This window comes from Propithecus coquereli, unplaced genomic scaffold, assembly GCF_000956105.1.
Source record: "Propithecus coquereli isolate 6110/MARCELLA unplaced genomic scaffold, Pcoq_1.0 Scaffold223, whole genome shotgun sequence".
NCBI classification, from domain to species: domain Eukaryota; kingdom Metazoa; phylum Chordata; class Mammalia; order Primates; family Indriidae; genus Propithecus; species Propithecus coquereli.
The window spans coordinates 1,908,805-1,932,699 of NW_012147523.1; the positions used below are offsets into that span (position 1 = coordinate 1,908,805).

A 23,895-nucleotide genomic window follows, 5' to 3' on the forward strand; every position below is an offset into this window, starting at 1 on the left:
CGCCGTCTCCCTCCGCGAAAGGAAGGAGGTCCCGCCGAGGGTCCCCGCCACCAGAACGCCCGTCGGGATCCACCGAGGGCCTGGGGCGGAAAAATGACACGCAATCCCTCCGCAAGACAAAGGAGTCCCCACTCACCGCGTGTTCTTCCGGAACAAAAAGGACTTTGTGCCGCCTGCCCAGCAGCGCTCCTCCACCTCAGGGATGTCTCTCCTCCGCCTATATTCTCCGCCTGAAGCAGGACTCGCACTCCCCTTTCTCATACCGTTCCACCATGTTCCGCGGAATGTGTACTGGAGTCCCACTGTGTCCCTCCGCCCCGGGGAAGACCCTCCGCCTCCCTCAGTTCTAAAGTCCCTCAGCGGCAAGTCGTCGCGCTGCGCTCTCTCGCGAGAGTCCACCACACAGCCCCCTCCCCCTAGCCTCTCGCCCGCGAGGAAGCCTCGCGCGGACCCCGCGGCGCTCGCTTGCGGGCGGCGCATGCGTAGCCCTGGCTCCCAGCGACACCCGCGCTCTCCGCGGGCCGAGTGGACGAGGCTCAACGCGAGGAGCTGGCCGCCGCCCCCTGAGAGGCCTATGCTTCGTCCCGCGGCTTCGCTCCCCTCCGGGTAGAACCGTTCTGCAGCTTTTTCTCGGCGTGCAGAAGGTTTTCTGAGGACGGCTGGGGCCGCTGTGGGCCCAGAAAGAGCCCGGCGCTGGCCTCGGACACCGCCGGACCCCACCGGACACCCTAGCGCTGCGGTGACCCCAGCGCGGAACCCGGGGCCGGGCGGGGCCTGCACATCCGGCCCCACCCACTCGGGGCCTCGCCTCCCCGAAGCCTGACCCCGGGGTATCTGACACACCCCCTCCGGCCCCGGCTGCCTCCTCTGTCCATCCTTTCCTCAATCCGCTTGATTTCCTCCCAGTCCTCGAGTCTCTTGGTTTCCGTCATTGAACTAAAAGGGATGCACCCTGGAAAATCACTTTGCGAGGATACATCTCGTTTGGAGAAGCGACTGGGTTTTTGGACCTTAGGGTGCACGTTAACCTGTTCAAGGGCCTCGGATAGATTTGATTAATCAGCTTGGAGTACCCTGTTCTTGCTGCCACTGTCGTTTTACCTCCCTACCTTACCACAATTCCAAGAACATTAATTTAAACAGGGACGTCTTGGAAGCTTACTGGGCCCGTACTTTGAGCTAGACGTGAGGCTGACCCTCGAGTTGGAGCATGGCTGCAGCCCTGGACCCTCAGATCGACGCACCCCTGGAAGTTGAGGGGTGCCTAATAATGAAGGTGGAAAAAAATAATGTCCACCCCGAGTGGACATCAGAGCCCATTCTGGAAGGATCAGATATCTCTGAGTCTGAGACCTTTCGCAAATGCTTCAGGCAATTTTGTTATGAGGATGTGACCGGACCCCATGAAGCTTTCAGTAAACTCTGGGAACTTTGCTGCCGGTGGCTGAAGCCAGAAATACGTTCCAAGGAGCAGATACTTGAACTGCTGGTGATTGAGCAGTTTCTCACCATTTTACCAGACAAGATTCAGGCTTGGGCACAGAAACAGTGTCCAGAAAGTGGAGAGGAGGCGGTCGCGCTGGTAGTACATTTAGAGAAAGAGACTGGAAGACTAAGACAGCAGGTGAGACGATTTTCCAAATTTCTATATTTAGAAAGAAGAGAATGAGAAAGGCATGTGGACAGGGATGTATTACAAGAAGTGCTTATTATGGAAAGATAAATGGTACTAATAAAAGACCCTTAAAGTAAATCCACTTAAAAGAGGATCAGAATTTTATACTAAGTAGAAAAATAAAAGCTTTGATTGAAATATTATCTTGCAAATGAAACTAAACATTATGCACCCAAGTATTTGTTTTAATCTTTGGCATAATATTTGCAACAAAAATATATGAGAGAACAATATGGTTATGCTTCACAGGGGTTGACTTTTGCAGCTTGATCAAAGAAGGTTATTTTTGCTCCTCCCCTCAAAAAAAGATGAACTCCATCTGTTATCCCAGAGTCCTCTCTAATTGTTTAATATTCCAGTCAGTTTCTTCTGAAGTGCTGTCATTGCCATCATCCTTGTCACTCTGCTCCAGTTTAACTGCCAGATCTTCATTTTTCAATAGTTTCGCATGCTCTTCTAGTTTTTTTTCAACATGCCTTTAATTAACCTCATGAAATCCTGCAGTATTTGCAAGATTTGCAGTTTCACCTTGCACAGGATTTACGTTATGTAAAATATATCAGCAGGTTGCTGTGTTGGTCAGGGATAGATAGACAGATGTGGAGATTAATTTTATAAGTTTTCAGTTCACTAATGAATATATTTATGTTCTGATAACGATTATTTTTCTGTGAACCTAGTGGATGTGAGGACTCAAGTCACAGCTATTCTAGTAACAGGAAGGCTATGTATTTCACTCCTGAGAGATTTTTCCCCTCTATGTAGTAATAAAGAGCACTCTTCTGTTCCTTTATGCCCAAACTCCTGGACAGTACTGTTAACCCAGTGCCCTCAGAGGCACCCTTAGCAATAGAGTGAAATTTTCATTCCTTCTTATGTCTTCTATCCTTCTTCGATTTCTCTTTCTTGGGAGAATTTGGCCCCTGATTTGGACCTCTTTTCCTCCCTTTTTCCATTATGGTATTGACTTTATTTCCCAGGTCAGTAGTCCTGTACACAGAAAGAAGCAAGCCCCACTTGGAGCAGTGTGGGAGGTGGCAGACTTTCAGCCAGACCAGATGGAGACCCAAGCCAGGGTGGTATCTCGGGAGGAAGCTGGAAGCCTCCACTCAGGACACCAGGAACAGCTGAACCGAAAGAAAGAACATCAACCCTTACCCAAGAATGGTAAGAAGGACTCAGGGCATGCCCAGTGCAGGGACCATGCAGATTTATATTGTATCCCTTACACTGTGTATTGCTCAGTGTAGGGTCCCCTAAATATATATTTGAAAATAAATTGAGTATTTGGGGAGAAAGGCTTCAAGAGTTGGGAACATGGACAGTATAAGGAAAAAGGGATCTTAAAGATGGAAACTGGGGGAACTTAGATTGCCTGGGCCAGCATTGAGGTTTTGTAGTGTTATTTTCAATCTCCATTCCACAGTCAGCTTGTGTTTTTTAGTCCTGCCTTGTGTGTATGTGTATGTGCTCTTGGCTGACTGTAAACAACTTGAAAAACTGGAAAGAGAAACAAGACATATATATTTAAAAATTGACTCACAAGTGAAGGCATCACAGAAGTGGCATAATGAGAGGGACAAATAGTAATAAGTCTTCACAGAAAAGGGACCACTGATGTTCACGGTTGCTCTAGCCATTAATAAATCAAATCAAATACGAGGAAATGAAACCCTGTCCTTCACAGTCCACAGTGATCTTTCCATCCCTTGAGGTGTGGCTCTATCTCAGGCTTAAAGAGAGGAATGATAAAATAACTTTCATTTATATCCTGTCTCTGCCACCCTCTTTCTGCAATCTTGGCAAGTAATATGAAAAGGAGCATTAATGCACAGAGGTTAAGAGCTTAGACTGTAGAGGCAGACAGACCTGGATTCAAAACCTAGCTTTGCCATTTTTTATCTGTGTGGCTTTGGTCAGGTACTTCTCAAACTTTCCATTCTCTCATCTGTAAAAAGGAAATAACAGGGTCATTAGTGTAAATTGAATTAAGCAATGTAAAAGGGCCAATGCATAATAGTGCTCAATTAATGTTAGTTTCCTTTATCCTTTAATGGCACAGTTACTTTTAAACTCAAATCTGATTTATGCAACCCTGCACTGAGAGGCAAAATTGACTACTACTATATCCCACCCTTTTACCCCTCCCCAAATTCATACTATGATATAATGCATTGCAAATATTAGTGGTTTCTGAATTATTCAGAGTGTATTTATTAGCATCAAAGCTCCCTTGTTCACATGGATTAGATGGCCCCAATGACTTTAACCTATAAAGTTAGTCCAATAAATACCTATTTGTGGTATTTCTGGGTTTTGCCATCCCAAGCCAACAAGGAATCTCTAAAGTGGAAAAATTGAAGTACTAACTGGGGGCTTGGAGGACAGAAAATTTGAGGGATAGATATCTCAGAAAGATGAATTCATTCTAAAAGAAGATGTAGGATTCCAGCCATGTGTGCCTCAGGCATTATAATGTTTCCAAGGAAGTGGTTTGATTTGCTTCTTTAGAAAGCAGTGGAGCAAGCTTTTGAGTTCTTGATCACAAATGATGTTTATTCTTTAAGTTTTCCCGAGATAGGGAAGAAGTTAGACCACAAATTGTGCTATGTAGATGTTTATATGTCTTCCTTCCACCCTTGAGGGGTGCCAGTCCATTACTACATAGCTATGTATGCTACATTCTTAGGACAGTATTCACTCATAAGGAACTTACACTAGAGATCACAAACTGGTAACTTGCATGCCAAGTCAGACTTCTTTTGTTTTGCCTACAAAGAGTTTTCATTTGGGGGCTTTATTGTTTGTTTTTAGTTCTCAAGGTTTAAGACTTCAGAGATTATATATAAAGTCCATATTTCTGGCTTCTCTTGAAAAATTGAGAAGCTGACTCTACCAGAGCCATAGCTTTAGTCTCACATTGAAGCATCTGCTGGAGCTGAGCATTTGCTGTGCTCTTCACATGGGACATGCTCTCTAGTTCCCCACCGTCCTTACCTAGCCCCCTTCATCATGTACTTTACCTGCTCACTCCCTGAAAGCGCTAGAGTTTGTGAGCCTGCCTTTAGGGCCCTGTGATTTGAGGCATTGTTCTGAAATCAAGAAAATGATCTGTTTGTATTTGTTGGTTTTTAAATACATGCCCATTTCTTAATAGGAGAAGCAGCAGGGATTAAAGGGCCAGAGCCCAGAATAGTAATTATTTCTTTCTCTTTTTACAGCTCGACCTTCTCAGTGGGTTCCTTCCCCTGCTGGTGAATGGAGCACCACAGATCAAGAAGTGACAGCCACACGACTTCCTTCTGGGTCCCAGGTAAATTGTAATTGTCCTTTCTGGCCTTCCTTCCTAGGGTGCTTAGTGACTGTGATTTCCTGTGCTTTTAGTATCCTCAAATTTGTACATTCCTTCCAAGAGACTTTTTCCCCTTTATTCCTTTTCCAGAAAAGATTGGACCAAGTCTTCTGAGTAATGGGACGCCTTGCTGGATCACATCTCTTACCTCATCTTATGATTCTTTATTTTATCTTCTGCTTCATTTGGTGCATAATATGTACTTCGCTCCTTGATTTCAGTTCTTCTTTGGGGCCCTTCTCTGCTTCATCCATGATCATTCATCTTTTGGAGGTCTACACAGTTATCTTGGTAGTCATTGGTGTTAGTGTCGTTACAGAAACCATTGAAAGATGTCCACATGATGAGAGGTTTTTCCTACAAAAAGAGTGTGCATCAGATTCCTGCTCACAGAGACCTCTACCGGGGTGTCAGGAAGGAGAGTGTTGGGAACATGGTCTCCTTGGGTAAGGATTCTTTTCCTTTCCAAATAAAAGACTTGGGGATTTCTAATATATTTATTTCTACTGATTATAAGATAGATATAAATGTTAACACTTAAAGAGGATCTCCATGGATTGTCTAATAAGTTATCTAGGTTCTCTCACCTCACCCATTCTTCCTTCCAGTAAAAAATAAAATAATTTAGTGATTAAAACACTGGAGAAGAATTATATATAACTGTCATACTTATATAAAATGGCCTAGTATAATAGATGGTGTTATTCCCCAAGAAACTGAGGCTTAGAGAAGTTAAGAAACTTCCCCTAGTCAAAAATTAAAGTAAGCAATGTAGCTAGGATTCAAATTTAAGACATATTTATGTCTTCAGTATTATAAGGTAGCAAACTCAATTTGCTTCCTGTTCTTAGCACTCTTTCCTGTTAATCTTACCAGAATATCTCTGAAAGTTCTTTTTTTTTTTGAGTTAATGAAATATTTTATGTTTTCAATAAATACTTCTGAAAAATTTATCTGTACTAATTATAAAATGTGAAATCACAGATTATTTTTCCCCTTCATGTAATAGAAGAGTAGATTTCAGTCTCTTTTGAGGAAAAAGTTAACTTTGATGTGTCTCATAAGTTATAGGGCTTTTCTACTCCCCCACCCCCACAACCTCCTTAAGTAAAACAACTGCACTTTATTTCTTTGATACATCTGTTTTTGGGTTCCTATAAGTTTTTATCTTAAAATTAGATTCTTCTGCCAAAAATTTTTTCTAGCTTTATTGAGGTATAATTAACCCGTAAAAGTGTATATATTTAAGGTATACAACTTAATGTTTTTATATAATAACATTGTGAAATAATTTCACAGTCAAGTTAATTAGCACATGTATTACTTCACCTAGTTACCTTTGTGTGTTTAGGGGTGTGCGTGTATAGTGAAAATACTTAAGATCTAATCATTTAGTAAATTTAAAATATACAATAATTTCAAACATACAATATAGTATTATTAGCATTAGTCACCATGCTATGCAATAAATTCCCAGAACTTATTAATCTTATACGTAAAATTTTATACCCTTTGACATTTTCCTATCCCTCTCATAAGCCCTTGTCAATCACCCAATCACCATTCTGTTCTCTCTTTCTATGAGTTCAACTTTTTTAGATTCCATATATGAGTGAGATCATAGAATGTTTGTCTTTCTCTGTCTGGCTTATTTCACTCAGCATAGTGCCCTCTAGGTTCATCCATTTTGTCACAAATGGCAGGATTTCCTTCTTTTCTATGGCTGGGTAATACTCCATTATTTGTATATATTTATATATGTCTATATGTATATATCTTTTATTTTTACATTTTCACTGAATTTCATTTACCCATCAACAGACACTTGGGTTGTTTCCATGTCTTGGCTATTGTGAATAATGCTGCAATGAAGATAGGAGTGCAAATATTTCTTCAAAATACTGATTTTGTTTCCTCGGGATATATACCCAGATGTGGGATTGCTGGATCATATGGTAGTTCTATACTTAATTTTTTGAGGAACCTTTGTACAGTTTTACATAATGATCATACCAACTACATTTCCACCCATAGTGCACAAGGGTTCCCTTTTCTCCACAACTTCACCAACACTTGTTATCTTTTGTCTTATTTAAAATATTTTTGATTTAAAAGTAATAATTGTATATATTTATGGGGTACAGTGTGATGTTTTGATACATGTTTACATTATAAAATGATTAAATCAAGCTAATTAACAAATCCGTCACCTCACATGCTTATCGTTTTTTTGTGGTGAAAACATTAAATCTACTGTTTTAGCAAATTGAAATACACAATGCATTTTTATTTATTATAGTCATCATTCTATGCAGTAGGTCACTAAAGCTTAATCCTCCTAACTGAAATTTTGTACCCTTTAACATCTCCCATTTTTCCACATCCTCCCTCCTCGTCCAGCCCGTGGTAGCCATCATTCTGTCCACTTCTGAGTTTGACTTTTTTACATTCCACATGTAAGTGAGATCATGCAGTATTTGTCTTTCTTGCCTAGAGTATTTCACTTAACATAATATACTCCAGGTTCATCCATGTTGTTGCAAATGACAGAATTTCCTGCTGTTTCAAGAGTGAATGGTATTCCATTGTGTATATATAACACAGTTTCTTTATCTGTTCATCTAATGATGGACACCTACTTGCTTCCATATCTTAGCTATATGTGAATAATACTACATTGAACATGGCAGTATAGATATCTCTTTGGCATACTGACTTGAATTCGTTTGGCTATATACCCTGTAGTGGGATTGCTAAATCATACGGTAATTATATTTTTAGTTTTCTGTAGAACCTCTGTTTTCCATAATGGTTGTGCATTTCCATCAGCAGTACACAAGGGCTCCATTTTCTCCTTGCCAACGCTTATTATCTTTTGTCTTTTTGATGATAACCATTCTAACAGGTATGAGGTGATAGTTCATTATGGTTTTTATTTGCATTTCCCTGATGATTAGTGATGTTGAATGCCTTTTCATTTACTTTTTGGCCACTTGTATGTCTTTGGAAAAATGTCTATTCAGGTCCTTTGCCCCATTTTTAATTGGTTTATTTGTTGGGTTTTTTTTGTTTGTTTGCTATTGAGTTGTATGAATTCCTTGTATATTTTAGATATTAACCTCTTATCAGAAATATGGTTTACATATATTTTCCCCCATTCCGGAGGTTGTCTCTTCACTGTGTTGATTTTTCCCTTTGCTGTGCAGAAGCTTTTTAGTTGGAAGTAGTCCCACTTACTTATTTTTGCTTTTGTTGCCTGTACTTTTAATGTGATATCCAAAAAATCAATGTCAAGGAGCTTTTTCTCTGTTTTCTCCTAGGAGTTTTATGGTTTCAGGTCTTACATTTAAGTCTTTAATCCATTTTGTGTTAATTTTTGTGAGTGGTGTAAGATAAATGGTTCAGTTTCACTCTTTTGTACGTGGATATCTAGTTTTCCCAACACCATTTATTTATCTTTTCCCAATTGTGTGTTCCTGGCATCCTTGTCAAAGTTTAGTTGACCATACATGCATGGATTTATTTCTAGGCTCTGTATGCTGTTCCACTGGTCTTTGTGTCTGTTTTATGCCAGTACCATACTGTTTTGATTACTTTAGCTTTGTAATATAATTTTGCAAAAACTCTTGACTTCTCATCTCTCATGGCTCCACTATGTATATATGTGTGTATATTGGCGTGGATATGGATGATGTGTGGGGAACATACCCAAGTATACTTTATAAGTAACAAATACTGGTTAGGACCATGCTCTGAACCTAATACAGTGTTAGCTACTGAGAGGGAATCAAAGGTAATAAAATATGTTTCTTACCCTTAAAGCTTTTCCTGTAAGAACTAGCTAGGAAAAAAAGTGATACATATATGAGAAGTAAACTGATAGTGTAAGTCAATAGATAGATGATTGTGCCAAAGAAGTCATGTAAGAATAACTATAGCATGCATTGTCATGGCTAAGAAAGGCTTTGGTGTGAAGAAGAGGTCTGGAAAAACATGCTATAGCAGATTGAGGCATGCAGTAATGACTTCTGCGTCTACCATGAAATGTGTTTCTTTTACTGTAGGTAGTACAGTGTCTACATCTAACAAGATAGCCCAGTTGGAAGAAAGAAAGGAGCCGTGGACTCTAGGTCTATATTCCTCTAGTAAGAGGAATATCAAGGAAAAGTCAATTCATGCTATTCAGATCCCTGCAAGGAATGCAGGAAAAACATGGAGAGAGCAGCAACAATGGGGTTTAGAAGATGAAAAAATAGCAGGTGTTCATTGGAGCTATGAGGAAACTAAGACTTTTCTTGCAATTCTCAAAGAATCTCGCTTTTATGAAACACTTCAGGCTTGTCCCCGAAATAGCCAGGTATATGGTGCTGTGGCTGAATGGTTGCGAGAATGTGGCTTCCTCCGAACTCCAGAACAGTGTCGGACCAAGTTCAAAAGTCTCCAGAAGAGCTATCGAAAAGTGAGAAATGGCCACATGCTAGAACCCTGCGCCTTCTTTGAGGACATGGATGCTTTGTTGAACCCTGCAGCCCATGCTTCATCCACTGATAAACCAAAACAGATGATATCTCTGCCCAGACTGAAGAGAATTGGCATCACTGCTAAAGAACAGATCAGTTTGGTGGAGGAGGAGGAAGCTGCAGAAGATTCTGATGGTGATGAAATGGGCATTGAATTTATCCGCAAGTCTGAGATCCGTGGTGCCCCTGTCTTGTTTCAAAACCTAAGTGGTAAGAATTGTGCTTTTTTTTTCTGGTATGAAAATGGATGTGTGGAAAAAGAAGTAAACTAGAAGCAACCAAACCTGGGGTGTGCTGTCAGCATGCCTTGCCACTTTCACTGTGATTGGCCACATGACTGAAAGTACTCTCAGATGTTTGTTTCTATGCCCAGTGCAGTCTGAGTGAAAGCAATGAGTGGCCATGGAAGTTTTCTTTTTCAGTTTAGAGCACAGCGTGGGTTTTTGAGTATTTGGGGGCTTGTAGAAGGAAGATAAATAGAGCTAAATGGTTCTAAGGATCTGAAAATTGGTATAAAGCAATCAATTGTATTAGATTGTAATAAGTCAAGGATGCATTATTATAACCAGCAAAAGAGTATGTAACAAGTTAAAGGACTATAAAAAATGAACTAAAAAGTTTTGCTTAATCTAAAGACAAAAAAAGAGAGAAAATGGTAACACAAAATACACGTCAAATTGAAAGAAAATAAATGGTAGATAAAAATTCTAATATATCATTAATGGCAAAAAATAGACATTAAAAAACAACTATATGTTGCTTATAAGAGATATATCTTAAATATAAGAACACAGAGTCCTTAAATTTAAAAAGATAGAAAGATACACCATGCAAAAGAAAGCTGGTATTGAATATTTGGTGACTGGGACATGCAGAGTTAAACTGCCAGTTAATAACTGTGTGACAGTGGACATATCATGTAACTACTTTGAGCTTCAGTTTTCTTGTCTGTAAAATATGGCTAAGAATACCTCACAGAGTTGTGACTCACCAGTCTGAAAAATCCATAAACATGAGGGTTGGGTTCTTGGGGTGATCTCAAACATGGGAATCCAGTGATAGGACCAGAAGAGGCCACCTAGTAAAATAAAGGATAAAAATCACTCTTACTAAAGATTACAAAAAGCATATTTAACCAATTATATTCAGACACATCCTGAAAAGTTTTATTCTACTATAAATACAGAACATCTGCTTGTCTTGCAGATCATTTCATCTTTCAGAGTAGAGGACTCAATGATGTCAAAACTACTTTGGACATAGTTCTGCTCTTCAGAACACTGGTTAAAGAAGTGATAAGAACTTTGGGGGGAAAAGTTCCGATTGGGTATTTTAGTCTGTTATTCTTAACTACTTTGAAAAGATACTTTTAGACAGTTAAATCCTTTAGTTAATCTCCATAGCAATGGCAGATTTGGGGGATTACATTTTTACTCTTCCAAGTAAACTTAAATGAGCTTATCAATTTCAGTTAAAATCTCGTTGGGACTTTAACTATATAGATTCATTTGAGAATTGATATTTGTTCAACTTGAGCCTTCCGTCCAAAAACATAGTGTCTGTTTTTTCTAGTTCTTTTATGTCTTTCAATAAAATACTGTAAATTTTTTTATATAGACCTCATTTCTTGCAAAGCTTAATCCTAGGCATATCATAGTTCCTGTTGCTACTGTGAATGTGATTTTTTTTAACCCCTTACATTTCATGATGACTCCTTTTCTGTTATCTTTGAACTTTATCCTCGAATGGCAGGTGTACACTGGGGCTATGAGGAAACCAAGACTTTCCTTGATATCCTCCGTGAGACTCGGTTTTATGAAGCACTTCAAGCCTGTCATCGGAAGAGCAAATTGTATGGGGCCGTGGCTGAACAACTTCGGGAGTGTGGCTTCCTCCGGACACCAGAACAATGCCGAACCAAGTTCAAAAGCCTTCAGAAGAGTTACCGCAAAGTGAAAAATGGCCACGTGCTAGAGTCCTGTGCATTCTACAAGGAGATGGATGCCCTAATTAACTCTCGGGCATCTGCCCCCTCCACCAGCACCCCAGAAGAAGTCTCTTCACCCTTAAGGCAAGAAAGAGAGGATATTGAGGTTGAACACGAGGAACCTACAGGTTGGGAAGCAGAGGAGACCTCACAGGAGGCAGTGATAGAAGATTCTGGCAGCGAGAGAGTGAGTGAAGAGGAAATTATACAAGAGCTGGAATTCCAGGGACCTCCAGATCCAAATGGTAAGGATTATGAAAGGGTTTTAGTCTAAGAGAGGAGGAAGTGTGATTTACTGAAAAATCAGTTGATCTGGCACATTGCTTGTGAATATTTACTCATTCAACAACTATTTGAAGGCCATGTGCTATTTGAGGAACAGGATATATAACAATGAATAAAACAGTTCCTGTTCTCATGGTGCTTTGAATTCAAAGGAGGAACTCATATTTTAGTGACTTGGTCTTTGGGATCTTGGTTTTTATCTGTATGGGTCAGTGTATCTCCTGGAAATACAGTGAGGTAGAAGAACTTGGAATTATACATGAGAAAAAACTTGGATGAAGGAGGTGTGTCAATAAGCTCAAAACAGAAATATCTCACAGCTATATGTGGTATGTATGAGAAAAAATGATAAGCAAAGACAAAATGAGAGAGAGACTATTCTGGTCCTGAGCTCCACCATGCATCTTTCCCACTGACTGCCGGATACCCTTGTGGCCATCTCACCAGTAGCTCAGTCTTAATATGTTCAAAATTAAAGTGCCATCTTCCTCCCTACCTCATGGCTCTTCCCTGTGGTCTCCCACAGCTCATCCAGTCTTAAAACTTCAGAGGTGATCTTGATACCTCCTTGTTCATCATCATCATCCAGGCATGTGACACGTTTTGTCAATGGTTGTAGCCTATCATGTCTTATCAGTCCCCTCTTCAGTTACCATAGCCACTACTGTAGTTCAGTCTTTCTCTATCTCTTGCCTAGACTATTGTAAAAGTCTTCAAACCAGTTTTTCCCATCCATACTTTCTCTGAGGTTTTACATCCATTTTTAATCTGAGCTCATCTTATTCTAGCCTTGTGCATTAGTATTTTTCTTCCTACACTCTATGCTTATTCAAAACAAAACTACTTTCTATTTTCTACATGTACCTTAAGCTCTCTCACATCTAAATTTTAGCTCTTGATGTTCTCTCCATCTTGAATGTCCTTGGTTTTATGTATTTTCATGTCCAAATTCTCTCTCCACTCTCATACTTTGTCTGTCTGTCTTATGGCACAGAACACTTTCTATGTCCTAAGATCTTCCAGTAAATGGTGAGCTCCTGAGGGACAGGAGCTCTGTCTTTTGGTAGCACTACATTAATCCCCCAGGAATCATTTGAATGTGTGAGGTAGTATAAGACTAGTTTCTTGAAGCAAGAGGCTCCAGTTTGCCTGAATTGACTACAGAACTGAAGCCCAGCAAGCGAAAGTAATGTCCAGTTACAACAGAGAAGGAAGTTCATATGTAGCTCTCTGGTAGTATTTATATGGGAAATTATAAAGGCTTAAATGTAAGTCCTATATAATCCTGGTTTTGATAATTATGGAAACAGAGTCCTTGTGAATCTTAACGTGAGTTCCAGACCTATCCTCAAATTATCAGGTTCTGTCTGAGCTGACTACTAGGCTGAGACTTCCTCCAAACCCCAGAACAACATTGGACTCAATCAGAAAGCTTTAAAAGAACTACTGCTAAATGAAAGATGGCACTGTTGGAGTTTTTTACTTAAGTTACTGGATTGATTGATGGCTGCCCTCTTCTCCCCAACCCATACCACAGCCACCACACTTGGAAATGAGAGTTACTAGCAGTTTCAACTAAATGTATAGAAGGAAATTAATGATGACACTGACAAGTAGAAACAAGGCAGGATAGGAGATGCTTAAGAATTAGGATTTTGGAATCAAACCTGAATTGGGCCTAAGTTACACAGCTTGTGAAATATTTATGGAGGAAGTAATACGTTGTCTAGAATTGGCTTCAAAGTAGTCTAGATAGAGGAAACAGGGAGTGTGTGGAAATAGAAATGAAACAGGATTGACCGTAAATAGATCACTGTTAAAGGTAGATAAGTGATTCGTGGTCGTTCATGATAAATACTATTCTCTTTACTTTACTATATGTTTCAATTTCACATAATAAAAAGTTAATGCAAAAATCATACAGTTAATAAGTGACCAAGATGGGATCAGAACCAGAGCTGTGTGATTCCAAAGCTTGTGTCTCTTCACATGTCATGATCTCTGTCCAGCAAACTTCACAGAAAGCTGGATCCAAGATGTACCTTGTAGTGAACATGAGATGTAGATTGAAAGAGTGAGGAGAAAATAATTCCAGTTTGGGGAACAGTGAGAATTAAAATTTGACTTAGTGTGGTTAATTTGACAACCAGAAAAACAAAGTGACAAGAACATATGAGGAGAAGTAGAAAGTATTCTTGGATAGGATATGATCAGATACTGGTGAATTTAGTCCCTCAAGACCATTGAGGAATTTGGACTTGGGCACTAGAATATATTCTGGTATACTCTATTATACTTAAAGACTAGCATGGTGTAGTATATTTTAGTATAGGTGTCAAATAATGAAGACAGGATGAATTAGAGTGGAACTTCAAGAAGATAAGCCAAGTTGCTCCCATGTTAATCAGGATATGGGTGAGGAATAATAGCTTGGATTATAATTCAATCCAGAAAACATTTCTGAAAGCCTGTTCTGTACTGGGTGTTGTTGGCCTGTTCATGAACTGCAAGAAAATATGACGTAATGAATCAGGGAAGATACATAGGATCTCAGGCCAGTGAAGTACATAGGGATCCTAACATACCAAGCCTTGCAGGCCAGGTTAATTATTTATGTTCATATACGACTTGTGTGAAATTTGTATTGTCTTTTCTTTTTCCAGATTTTGAAATTGGAAGTAGTATCAAGGAAGATCCAGTGCAGGTAATATATAAGGACGTGGAGCAGCATAGGGCATTAATAGAAAAGTCCAAAAGAGTTCTTTCCCAGAATACTGATCTCAGTAAATACCGCAAAAGGGAATGCATCTCAGGAAGACAATGGGAAAACCTTCAAGGAATTAGACAGGGAAAGCTGATATCTCAGCCTAGAGATGTAGGGAAAACCGTCGTGCATCAGAGGCTTTTCATGGGGAAGAGACCCTACAGACTTCTCAAATATGGAGAAAGCTTTGGAAGGAGTGCTCGTCTTATGTGCAGGATGACCCACCAGAGGGAAAATCCTTACAAGTGTAGTGTCTGTGGGAAGTGCTTTGGTAGAAGCAGGAGCCTAATCAGACACCAAAGAATCCACACAGGAGAAAAACCTTTTAAATGTCTCGACTGTGGGAAAAGCTTTAATGACTCCTCAAATTTTGGTGCCCACCAGAGAATCCACACAGGAGAGAAACCCTACAGATGTGGAGAGTGTGGAAAATGCTTTAGTCAAAGCTCTAGTCTTATTATACATCAGAGAACCCACACTGGCGAGAAGCCCTATCAGTGTGGAGAATGTGGGAAAAGCTTTACCAACAGTTCTCATTTCAGTGCCCACCGGAGAGTCCACACTGGAGAGAATCCCTACAAATGTGTGGATTGTGAAAAAAGTTTCAATAACTGTACAAGATTTCGAGAACATCGGAGAATACACACTGGAGAGAAGCCCTATGGATGTGCCCAGTGTGGCAAACGTTTCAGTAAGAGTTCTGTTCTTACCAAACACCGGGAAGTTCATGTGAGAGAAAAGCCTCTGCCACACCCTTCATCTGTGTATTCCCCAGAGAACGCACATAGGGGAAAGACTGATGAATTCAGAAAAACTTTTTGATGATGATCTCTTCTCTTCCTAAATGTCCCTTTAGCCATTGTACCCTAATCTCACTCTTGGAAGCAATCTTTTCTTAGCTATAAAATGTAATTCCCAAGATTAACTTGAGAATGTAAAGAAACTAAACACTTTAATTTCATCCTGTTCTCACCTCTGCCTCTAACTTGATCAGTCTGTTCCTGTCCTTCTATGTATCTCAACTTCTCCTTTAATAAAGTGGAGAAGGTAATTGAGTTCAGAACGAAAGTCTCTTCGGTATGTTGAGGCCACTGCTATTGGATCGTGAAGTCCAGCAGCATTCGAGATCCTTCCATGTGGGTGAGTTGTTTTCAAAAAGATAAAAATGCTGAAAGTTTTTTTTCCTTTTTTTTTTTTTCTTTTCATTATCTGCTACATAAGATCCTGGATGCAACTTGATAACAGATCTTCACATTTATGTAGAACTTTCAGGAGTCTGATCAGAACTACATCAAATCCATCTTGGTTTTGAAGATACTCACAAAAGGAGAGTGAAGATTTTATAGCTTTCTTCAGAAGTCTATTACAGTGTACCTTTTTGTGCCAAGAAGTTGATCCAAATAGCTAGGGAATAATCACTGTATTGTCACTGAAATCCTGTTACTAATGTCTTGCCCTCCATAGAGATCAGAAGCAGTTGGTCACCCAGCATCCTTTTCTGTACCTGAAGACTTGAATCCCCTTGACTCCTGCTTCTCCAGTCTATAAGTAATTCCAGTTCCTTTAGCTGTTTGTCATAAGTCCTGCACATACCTCTTAATTATTCTGGGTGCTCCTTTCTCACTCTACTACCATGCCCTCCTCAGATTGAGTGGGATGCAACCCTGTGATGTGTCTCAGTAAGTAAAGTAGAATTTCAGACACATTCTAGTTCTACCCTGTAACTTCTCTGGCTCTTATCTAGAACATGACTGGTATGTTGACATAATTTATACCTCCCACCCCACACTTCGGTGTAATACTGTATAGTAGTGTTTCTAAACTTTAAGGGATATGGAAAAAGTGTGGTAGAGATCTGAGACATTTATTAATAATATTTCTAAGACCAGTTGGACTCCTTAGGCCCACTTTGTATCAGATAGCCACCTCAGTCCAGACCAACATTTCCAAGGCTGGCTGTAGCTGTGTTAAATATACCAGTCTCTATTTCTGAGGCTTCTTGTCCCTGTTCATAGGATTATAAACCAAATTGTAGAGCCCTGAGTAGTTTATACAACTCTGTAGCTCACTGAATGAAAGTGGAATTAGTTACAAAAACTTATAATCCAGAACTCCATTTTTGTTTTCCTTGTTTACCTGTTTGTCTGAAAAATCTCTTTGAGAACCCCTTGGCACTAGCCCAGTAAATACTAAAGGAAAGCTTCCAACGGGAGTTATAGGTGAAACCCAGCAATTTGATTTTCCAGGGCCAGTTGCTTCAAGATAAGGCCAGTAGCATTTATACCCTTAGTACATACGTAGGTGAGCAAGAGTGGCTTTGCTTTGGGGAGGGAGAAGTCATAGTTTAGTGGAAAGATAACCGGAGTCAAGGCTGTGTGCAAGTGATTATTTCGCTCTTATCTCTCCTTTCCTTTGTCAAATGCTGTCTTATTTGAAGACATCTGGAGATAACGTTTTTCCTTTCAGTATGTTTGAATCTTTTGAAACCTGTTCAGCAAAGTACCAAGGAGGGTAGACACTGTGGAAAGAAATCCAATTTATGGTGCGAGAGTAGGGTGTGGCCTGTTGGAAGGCAGGTGACTCAGGTAAACCTTGATAAATGTTTCTGATTTATATTTGTTGGAAATGTTATGATCAAATCTCAATAGGTTGATTTCCTATGTTGTCTGAACTATAGACTTCTAATAGTAAGTGCAGTTTCACGTTGGTAGTGTACCTAGCACAGTAAGATGTGTGTGGTGCCAGTGGGCTTGTGTTTATATTGTGTAGATGTTCTGGAATTCCTACTCTAGAGAAGATGCATATCAATAGAAATCACCACTTAGTAATATGTACACAGGATTGGTAATTATATGGAAGCATGATTCAGGAAAGTAGATGACTTATTCATAAATATTTATTAACCACTGTTATATGTAAGGCCATGTCCTAGTCCCAGTGAGGGATACAGAAAGGAAAAAAGGGAGCATGGTGCCTGTACTCAAGGAACTTACAACATGATAGAGAAGTATCACAGCAAAAGGTAGGGCCACTTACCACTTACACTTGTGTCAGTTACAAAAGATCAATAACTCAATCGTGGGAACACCACCTTCACTCACAGAAAAGTTTCTCTAAATTGCCTAAAATTGTATTCTATACCTCCATCTCTCAACCTTTCCCAATGGCAGGACAGGCTCAAGACCCATTCCATCTCTAGCGGAACAAACAGATTGTGTTTCATTTGCCTATGCCTGGATCAAGCTGAGGTAGAATTTGGGTTCCCCTACCTATATTCCTAATTTTAAATGGTCTTTTTGGTTGTGTATTAATTTAATCGACTTTGTTCTGAAGGTCTTACCCTCCATATTAGACCAAGACTATTTGTTTCCATGCATTTTATCCTTTTTTCAGCTGGGTCATGCAAGTCAAAATAAATAATCATGTTCTGATTAATGTGTTTTTTATATGAGATAACATTGCTTTTATGAAGATCCATACAAAAAGTTTTTTTTCCTAGATCTTAGTATCTCAGTACCAAGGAAAGCTCTGATCCTAAGCAAAAAATAAAAAAAGTTTTTATCTTACAAACACTGTGATTTTTATAACTTACTTCTTTTTCTCTTTGTTCTGGCTGCTGGAAAGCTCAACAAAACTTACAGCCCCCTTCAACCAACTACCTAAACCTATATTTATTCAATTTTTTCTTATTTTTTGGAAATTATATCAATTCCTATTTTTGAAAAGTAGAATAAACATACATTTTAGTCTCTAACGTCTCATCCAAGACATTTTGGAAATTGGGCTTGTATTTCCTGCCTAGTCTTGCTTTGTTACTCCCACAAATACCTCCACTTCTTACCAGTGATGTTATTACACATTCAACCTTACTCATTCCTCTGGAAAGAAACCTTGGCTTTTTTAAAGAGGAAAACTTCACACATGTACTTAAACAGCTCAGGGCAGCCTGCCATGGTGGAATAAACATTAGACCAGAAGCCAAAAGAGACAAGTTTTAGTCTCATCACTACCACTTAGTGAATGTTGTTTGACAAATCATAGCCTCTCACTGGGCCTTAGTTCCTTATGTGAAGAGAAGTTGAACTTGATTGCCTAGTTGCTCTGGCTCTAATGTTTCATGAGTCTATTGACCATGGTATAGATGAGAAAGAGGTTCTAAGACTAGGCTACTGGCCTGGCTCACCATTGCATGCAGCATCCAGGCCATACAGAATCCATTTGATGCTTTAGGAAAGGGAATGCCATGACAGCCCAGGAGCTTGCTCAGTAAGGAGAAAGGCCAAGTCCCTCATGTTCAACAGCACCCAGCCCCCTAGGTACCTTAATAGCCAATGGCAGGTAGCTGAAGTGAAGAAAGCCCATGTTGTGAGGTCTGACGCCCAGTGACAGACAAGACTCACCTATGAGGGAGCTGGGGAAGCCCCAGATGAAAGGAGTGTCTGAGTAACTTATGTAACTATAAGCCTTTGCATCTGTCTGAATGCATTCCGAGACCAAGTATAAATGTACGTCTATTCATTGTTCTCTATTGATGTTCACTTAGATGTCTTCTTGAAAACTTGTATGTGAAATAAATGCCTAAAATAAATGGCTCCCATTGGTTTCTGCCATAATTTGAAGGGTGTTTTTCTATTAACAGAAAAGAAAACTTATCCAAGAAGTTGATAAAAGCCAATCATAGTAGCTAATAAAAAAGAATTCCAGCTCATTCCAGTTCCCTCCTATCCCCTACCGGAAGCAAGGATCTTTTGTGAGTGCACAGCTGTTCCTGGACAGCAGTTTTCTGTAGTTGCCCCTGTCATTGGGGACAATGCTAGGGGGGACTTAGCCTTAGCTACACATGCTGCATGTGATTCTGAAGGGGCACTCACCCACAGCCTGCGTGGAAGTAGCTGCAAGAGTTTCCCCAAAGACACAGCTGTTAGGGAAGGCAAAAATTTACTTTTAGGGTTTCTGGTTGGGCCTGAAGGTTAAATTAACACAACAGATTAATGGGAGAAAGCATACAGATTTTTATATGTACATGGGAGTCTCCACAAGAAGTGAAGACCCAAAGAAGTAGCAAAACCTAAGTACTTACATATCAGATTGAGCAAAGAGAAGTAATTGTGGAAAAGCAATTAAAATGTGTGGGAAGACCAAAGGAAAATAAAAGTTATTTTATCAAGGTCTATACAGAATTCTCTCAGCCTCAACTCCCCATCTCTGGTGATAAGAATGTTTCTTTCCACCTGGTATAGGGAGGGTATCTTTCACATGGGAGTTTTATCTCCTGCTTTCAAGAAGAAAAGGGGAGTCAGTGTCCCTTTTGCACCTTCATTTGCTTTTCAAGTGCATTTAGCTCAAAATAATCTTTATGCCAAAGGGGTATATTCTGGGGTTACATATTCTACCATCCTTCACAGCATTGCTTTTGATTCGCTATTTTGACATAAAGAGTTCCAGTGGCTTCCATTTAACCCTTCTTACCATAACAATTCCAACTCCATCTGTCATAGAGTCAATGCAGAGATTTTGTCACTTGCTAAGGATGTTTCCAACTGTGGTCTCACGAACTATAGGAAGACCTACAGGATGGGTTCAGAGAGCCAGTTCACCTAAATGTGAGGTAGATTCCAGACAAAGTGTCACGTGGACTTCGTAAGCTATTACTACATGCAGCAGCAGATTGCAATAGGACCGAAGGACCTCAAGAATTATAACTTCTCAGTCAGTATCTACAGCGTATGAGTATCTAGATGAGTCCCTGTAGGTTTTCTATATTTTCCTTGAGTAAATGGCCACAAAACCTTTTCGGAGAAAGCCAAGATAAAGGTTCATAATATTCACATGCAGTGTTACATCAGAGTTCTTCCACAAGGTTATCAGAACTCCCTTTCTTCACAGAGATTTAAGTCTATGAACTGACTCAGGTATTAAATGAGAGACTTTAAATCTCTGAAGGAAAAAGTCTCTAAAGATTAAAAATTTTCAATTTCTATAAATCGGTTGAGGCAATGAGACTTTAAGGGACAATAAATGCTTTGTGTTTCAACCCTTAAAAGGAACATAGCTAATCACAGCCCCCCCAAACTCCAATGGCTTTGGCTTCCAAGACAGGCAAATGCCTAAACCCACTCTGAGGCATTAGGACTCTGGAGAAAAATGGTGGTAGTGGTGCTGTGTGTGTGTAGGGGGCATATGCCATCTCTGAGAACCATTCCCAACAGCGGCTCCATACGGCACAGAAGAGAACGGCAGCAGCTGGAGAACAAAGTTAAACGTTAACATGCCTCTTCCTGACATGAGAGCAGAAGATTGGCACACTTCCCTTTCCGCTTGTTTAAACCCCCAGAGTTCTTGGACAATATAGTGAGGGGGAGACGCAAGGGTGTAATACTAGGCTTCCTCACAACATGGCATGTGAGGGCTCAAGACAATTACGGCAAAAGGAAATGGATCAGTACTTGTACCCCAAAGGTCTGGAGCAGTAAGTACATACCTATTACAGTACAAAGAACACTAGACTGTGTATCCAAAATCCTGGATTATATTATAATTGAGCTCTGCCACTAGACAACTATGTGATTATAGTCAGAAGTTAAATAGCTTCTTTAAGCACTACAACAAAAAGGTGACAGTTCTAAGATTTAAACTTGGATCTTTCTCAGAATCCAAACTTGTAGCCACTGTATTTTACTACTACTATAATAGAGTTTCTAGTTCTGACATCCTAAAATTGTGTGACCTGTTACTGAGAAAAAGGGAGGTGGAGTGGAGGTGGATTTAGGTAATCTGGGTCAGTTTGGGGTTCTGCTCTGTAGGGTCAGAATGAATTTGGAGTCATTGGGATCAGCCTATGTCATTCTTTCCGTCAGTAAGGACTTTTCCTGAGTCCCTTCTATACAGCACACTCTAAATCACAGAATGTGCAGTTAGTATCCATGAATTAGTATCGATCTTGCTTTTCAGAGCTTATAGTCTAGAAGCCCAGGACTTCAAATACAGTTACAAGTTAGAACTGAGAAAAATTATGTCTTTCCGTCCCCTTTGTAATGGGGGACTAACAAGAAATTAGGACACAAGGCAGAAGACATAATATTGTCCCTTATTCAGAAACAGACAAGTGTGATGATGACCAAGATCATGAACCCTGCAGCCAGACTTACCTGATCTTAAACGTCAGTGCACTGCCTGTGTGACCTTGGATAACACCATCCCTTGGAACCTCCATTTGCTCCTCTGGGAAATGAGAAGAATAAAAGTACCTACCTGTACTTGCTCCCTGGCACTGCTGGAACAAAGTGCCACAAACTTGGAGGCTTAAAATGATAGAAATGTTTGCTGGCCATTATTCTGTCTTCTTTTGAAAAGTTTCTGTTCATTTCCCTTGCCCATTTGTTGATGGGATTGTTTGATTTTTTCTTGTTGATTTTTTTGAATTCTAGATAGATTCTGGTTATCAGCCCTTTATCAGATGTGTAGAGAGCAAATATTTTTTCCCATTCTGTGGGCTGTCTATTCACTCTAATGATAGTTTCCTTGGCAGTGCAGAAGCTTTTTAATTTGATTAGATCCCACTTATTTATTTTTGTTGCTGCGGCGATTGCTTTGGGGTTCTTCTTCAAGAATTCCTTACCTAGGCCAATGTCTGAAAGGGTCTTCCCAACATCTTCATTTAGAATTCTTAAGGTTTCATGCCTTAGGTTTAAGTCTGTTATCCATCTTGAATTGATTTTTGTGAGAGGTGAGAGGTGGGGGTCTAGTTTCAGTCTTCTTCATGTAGCTAATAATGGCCAGCAAACATATAAAAAAATGCTCAACATCTCTAATCATTAGATAAATGCAAATCAAAACCACAATGAAGTATCACTTAACCCCGGTGAGATTGGCCTCTATGAAAAAAACACAAAACAACAAATGTTGGCGAGGATGTGGAGAGACAGGAACACTTTTACACTGCTGGTGGGACTGCAAATTAGTGCAACCTCTGTGGAAAAGAATTTGGAGAAACCTCAGAGAGCTAAAAATAGAAATACCATTCGATCCAGCAATAGCACTATTAGGCATCTACCCAAAAGAGCACAAAACATTCTACGATAAAGACATCTGCACCCGAATGTTTATGGCAGCACAATTCACTATTGCAAGAATGTGGAAACAACCCAAGTGCCCGTCAATCCATGAGTGGATTACCAAAATTTGGTATATGTTTACAATGGAATATTAATCATAAGAAACGACAGTGATCTAGCACCTCTTAAACTTTCCTGGATTAAACTTAAGCCCATTATCCAAAGTGGGGCACCACAAGAGCAGAAGAACGGGATCCATTTGTACTCACCATCAAATTGGTATTAACTAATCAACACATAAATGCACATATCAGAACAACATCTAGTGGATGCTGGGCAGGGGGGAGAAGGAGGGAGGAGGGGACGGGTATTTGTATACACAAGGAGTGCAATGCGCACCACCCGAAGGATGGACATATTTGAAACACGGACTTGGGGGGGGGACCAAGGGCAACATATGTAACCTAAACATCTGTACCCCCATAATATGCTGAAATAAAAGAAAAAGAAAAGAAAAATGATAGAAATGTATGCTCTCACAGTTCTGCAGACCAGAAGTTGAAATCAAGGTGTCAGCAGGGCCATCCTCCCTCCAAAGGCTCTAGAGGAGAATCCTTCCTTGCCTCTCCCCCAGCTCCTGGTGGCTTCTGGTGTTGGCTCATGACAGTATAACTGCAATGTCCACCTCCATCTTCACGTGGCCTTCTCCTCTATGCCTCTGCGTGTCCTTTTCTGTCTCTTACAAGGAAGGCCACCTAATGCGGTATGATCTCCTCTTGACTCTTACTTAGGTCTACAAAGACTCTATTTCCAAATAAGGTCAAATCCTGAGGTTCATGATGGATGTGAATTTTGGGAGGACACTATTCAACCCAGTACACTACCTGCTAGGATTGGTGTGGGAGTAAATGCCACAGTGCGTGGAAGGAGTTCAGCACAGCGCCTACCACAGAGCTTCACTCAGTAAATGTTAGCTGTGTATGTGTCTGTATATGGGTATGTATAACTATATATGTATATATAACTTTTGTTATTACAGTTGTCAAAATTTTGTTTCATTATTTTATCAAATGAAATAGTAACTTTTAAGACTTTTTACTCTATGTGAGTGTTCTAATTTGCTTGTTTCTGATTTTATCACATTATTTCCTCCCTTTTTCTATTCTGTAGAGATGTTGTCATTCTTGTTGGTTATTCTCATTTTCTCCAGGAATGTTTTGGATGTTTGGATACATGGAGTATCCATTTTCTCAACGGG

The 23,895-nt window shown here is 39.9% G+C and overlaps 1 protein-coding gene across 1 annotated transcript; it reads left to right on the forward strand.

Annotated features, from left to right (window-relative positions):
- The first annotated feature begins 1,157 nt into the window (after window positions 1-1,157).
- ZKSCAN2 (zinc finger with KRAB and SCAN domains 2) lies at window positions 1,158-15,451 on the forward strand. The gene is made up of 7 exons (XM_012644962.1): window positions 1,158-1,624; window positions 2,656-2,842; window positions 4,897-4,988; window positions 5,347-5,473; window positions 9,092-9,757; window positions 11,300-11,779; window positions 14,483-15,451. Exons 1-7 carry the CDS (start codon window positions 1,211-1,213, stop codon window positions 15,403-15,405), a joined length of 2,889 nt encoding a protein of 962 aa, XP_012500416.1. The 5' UTR covers window positions 1,158-1,210; the 3' UTR covers window positions 15,406-15,451.
- The last annotated feature ends 8,444 nt before the right edge of the window (window positions 15,452-23,895 follow it).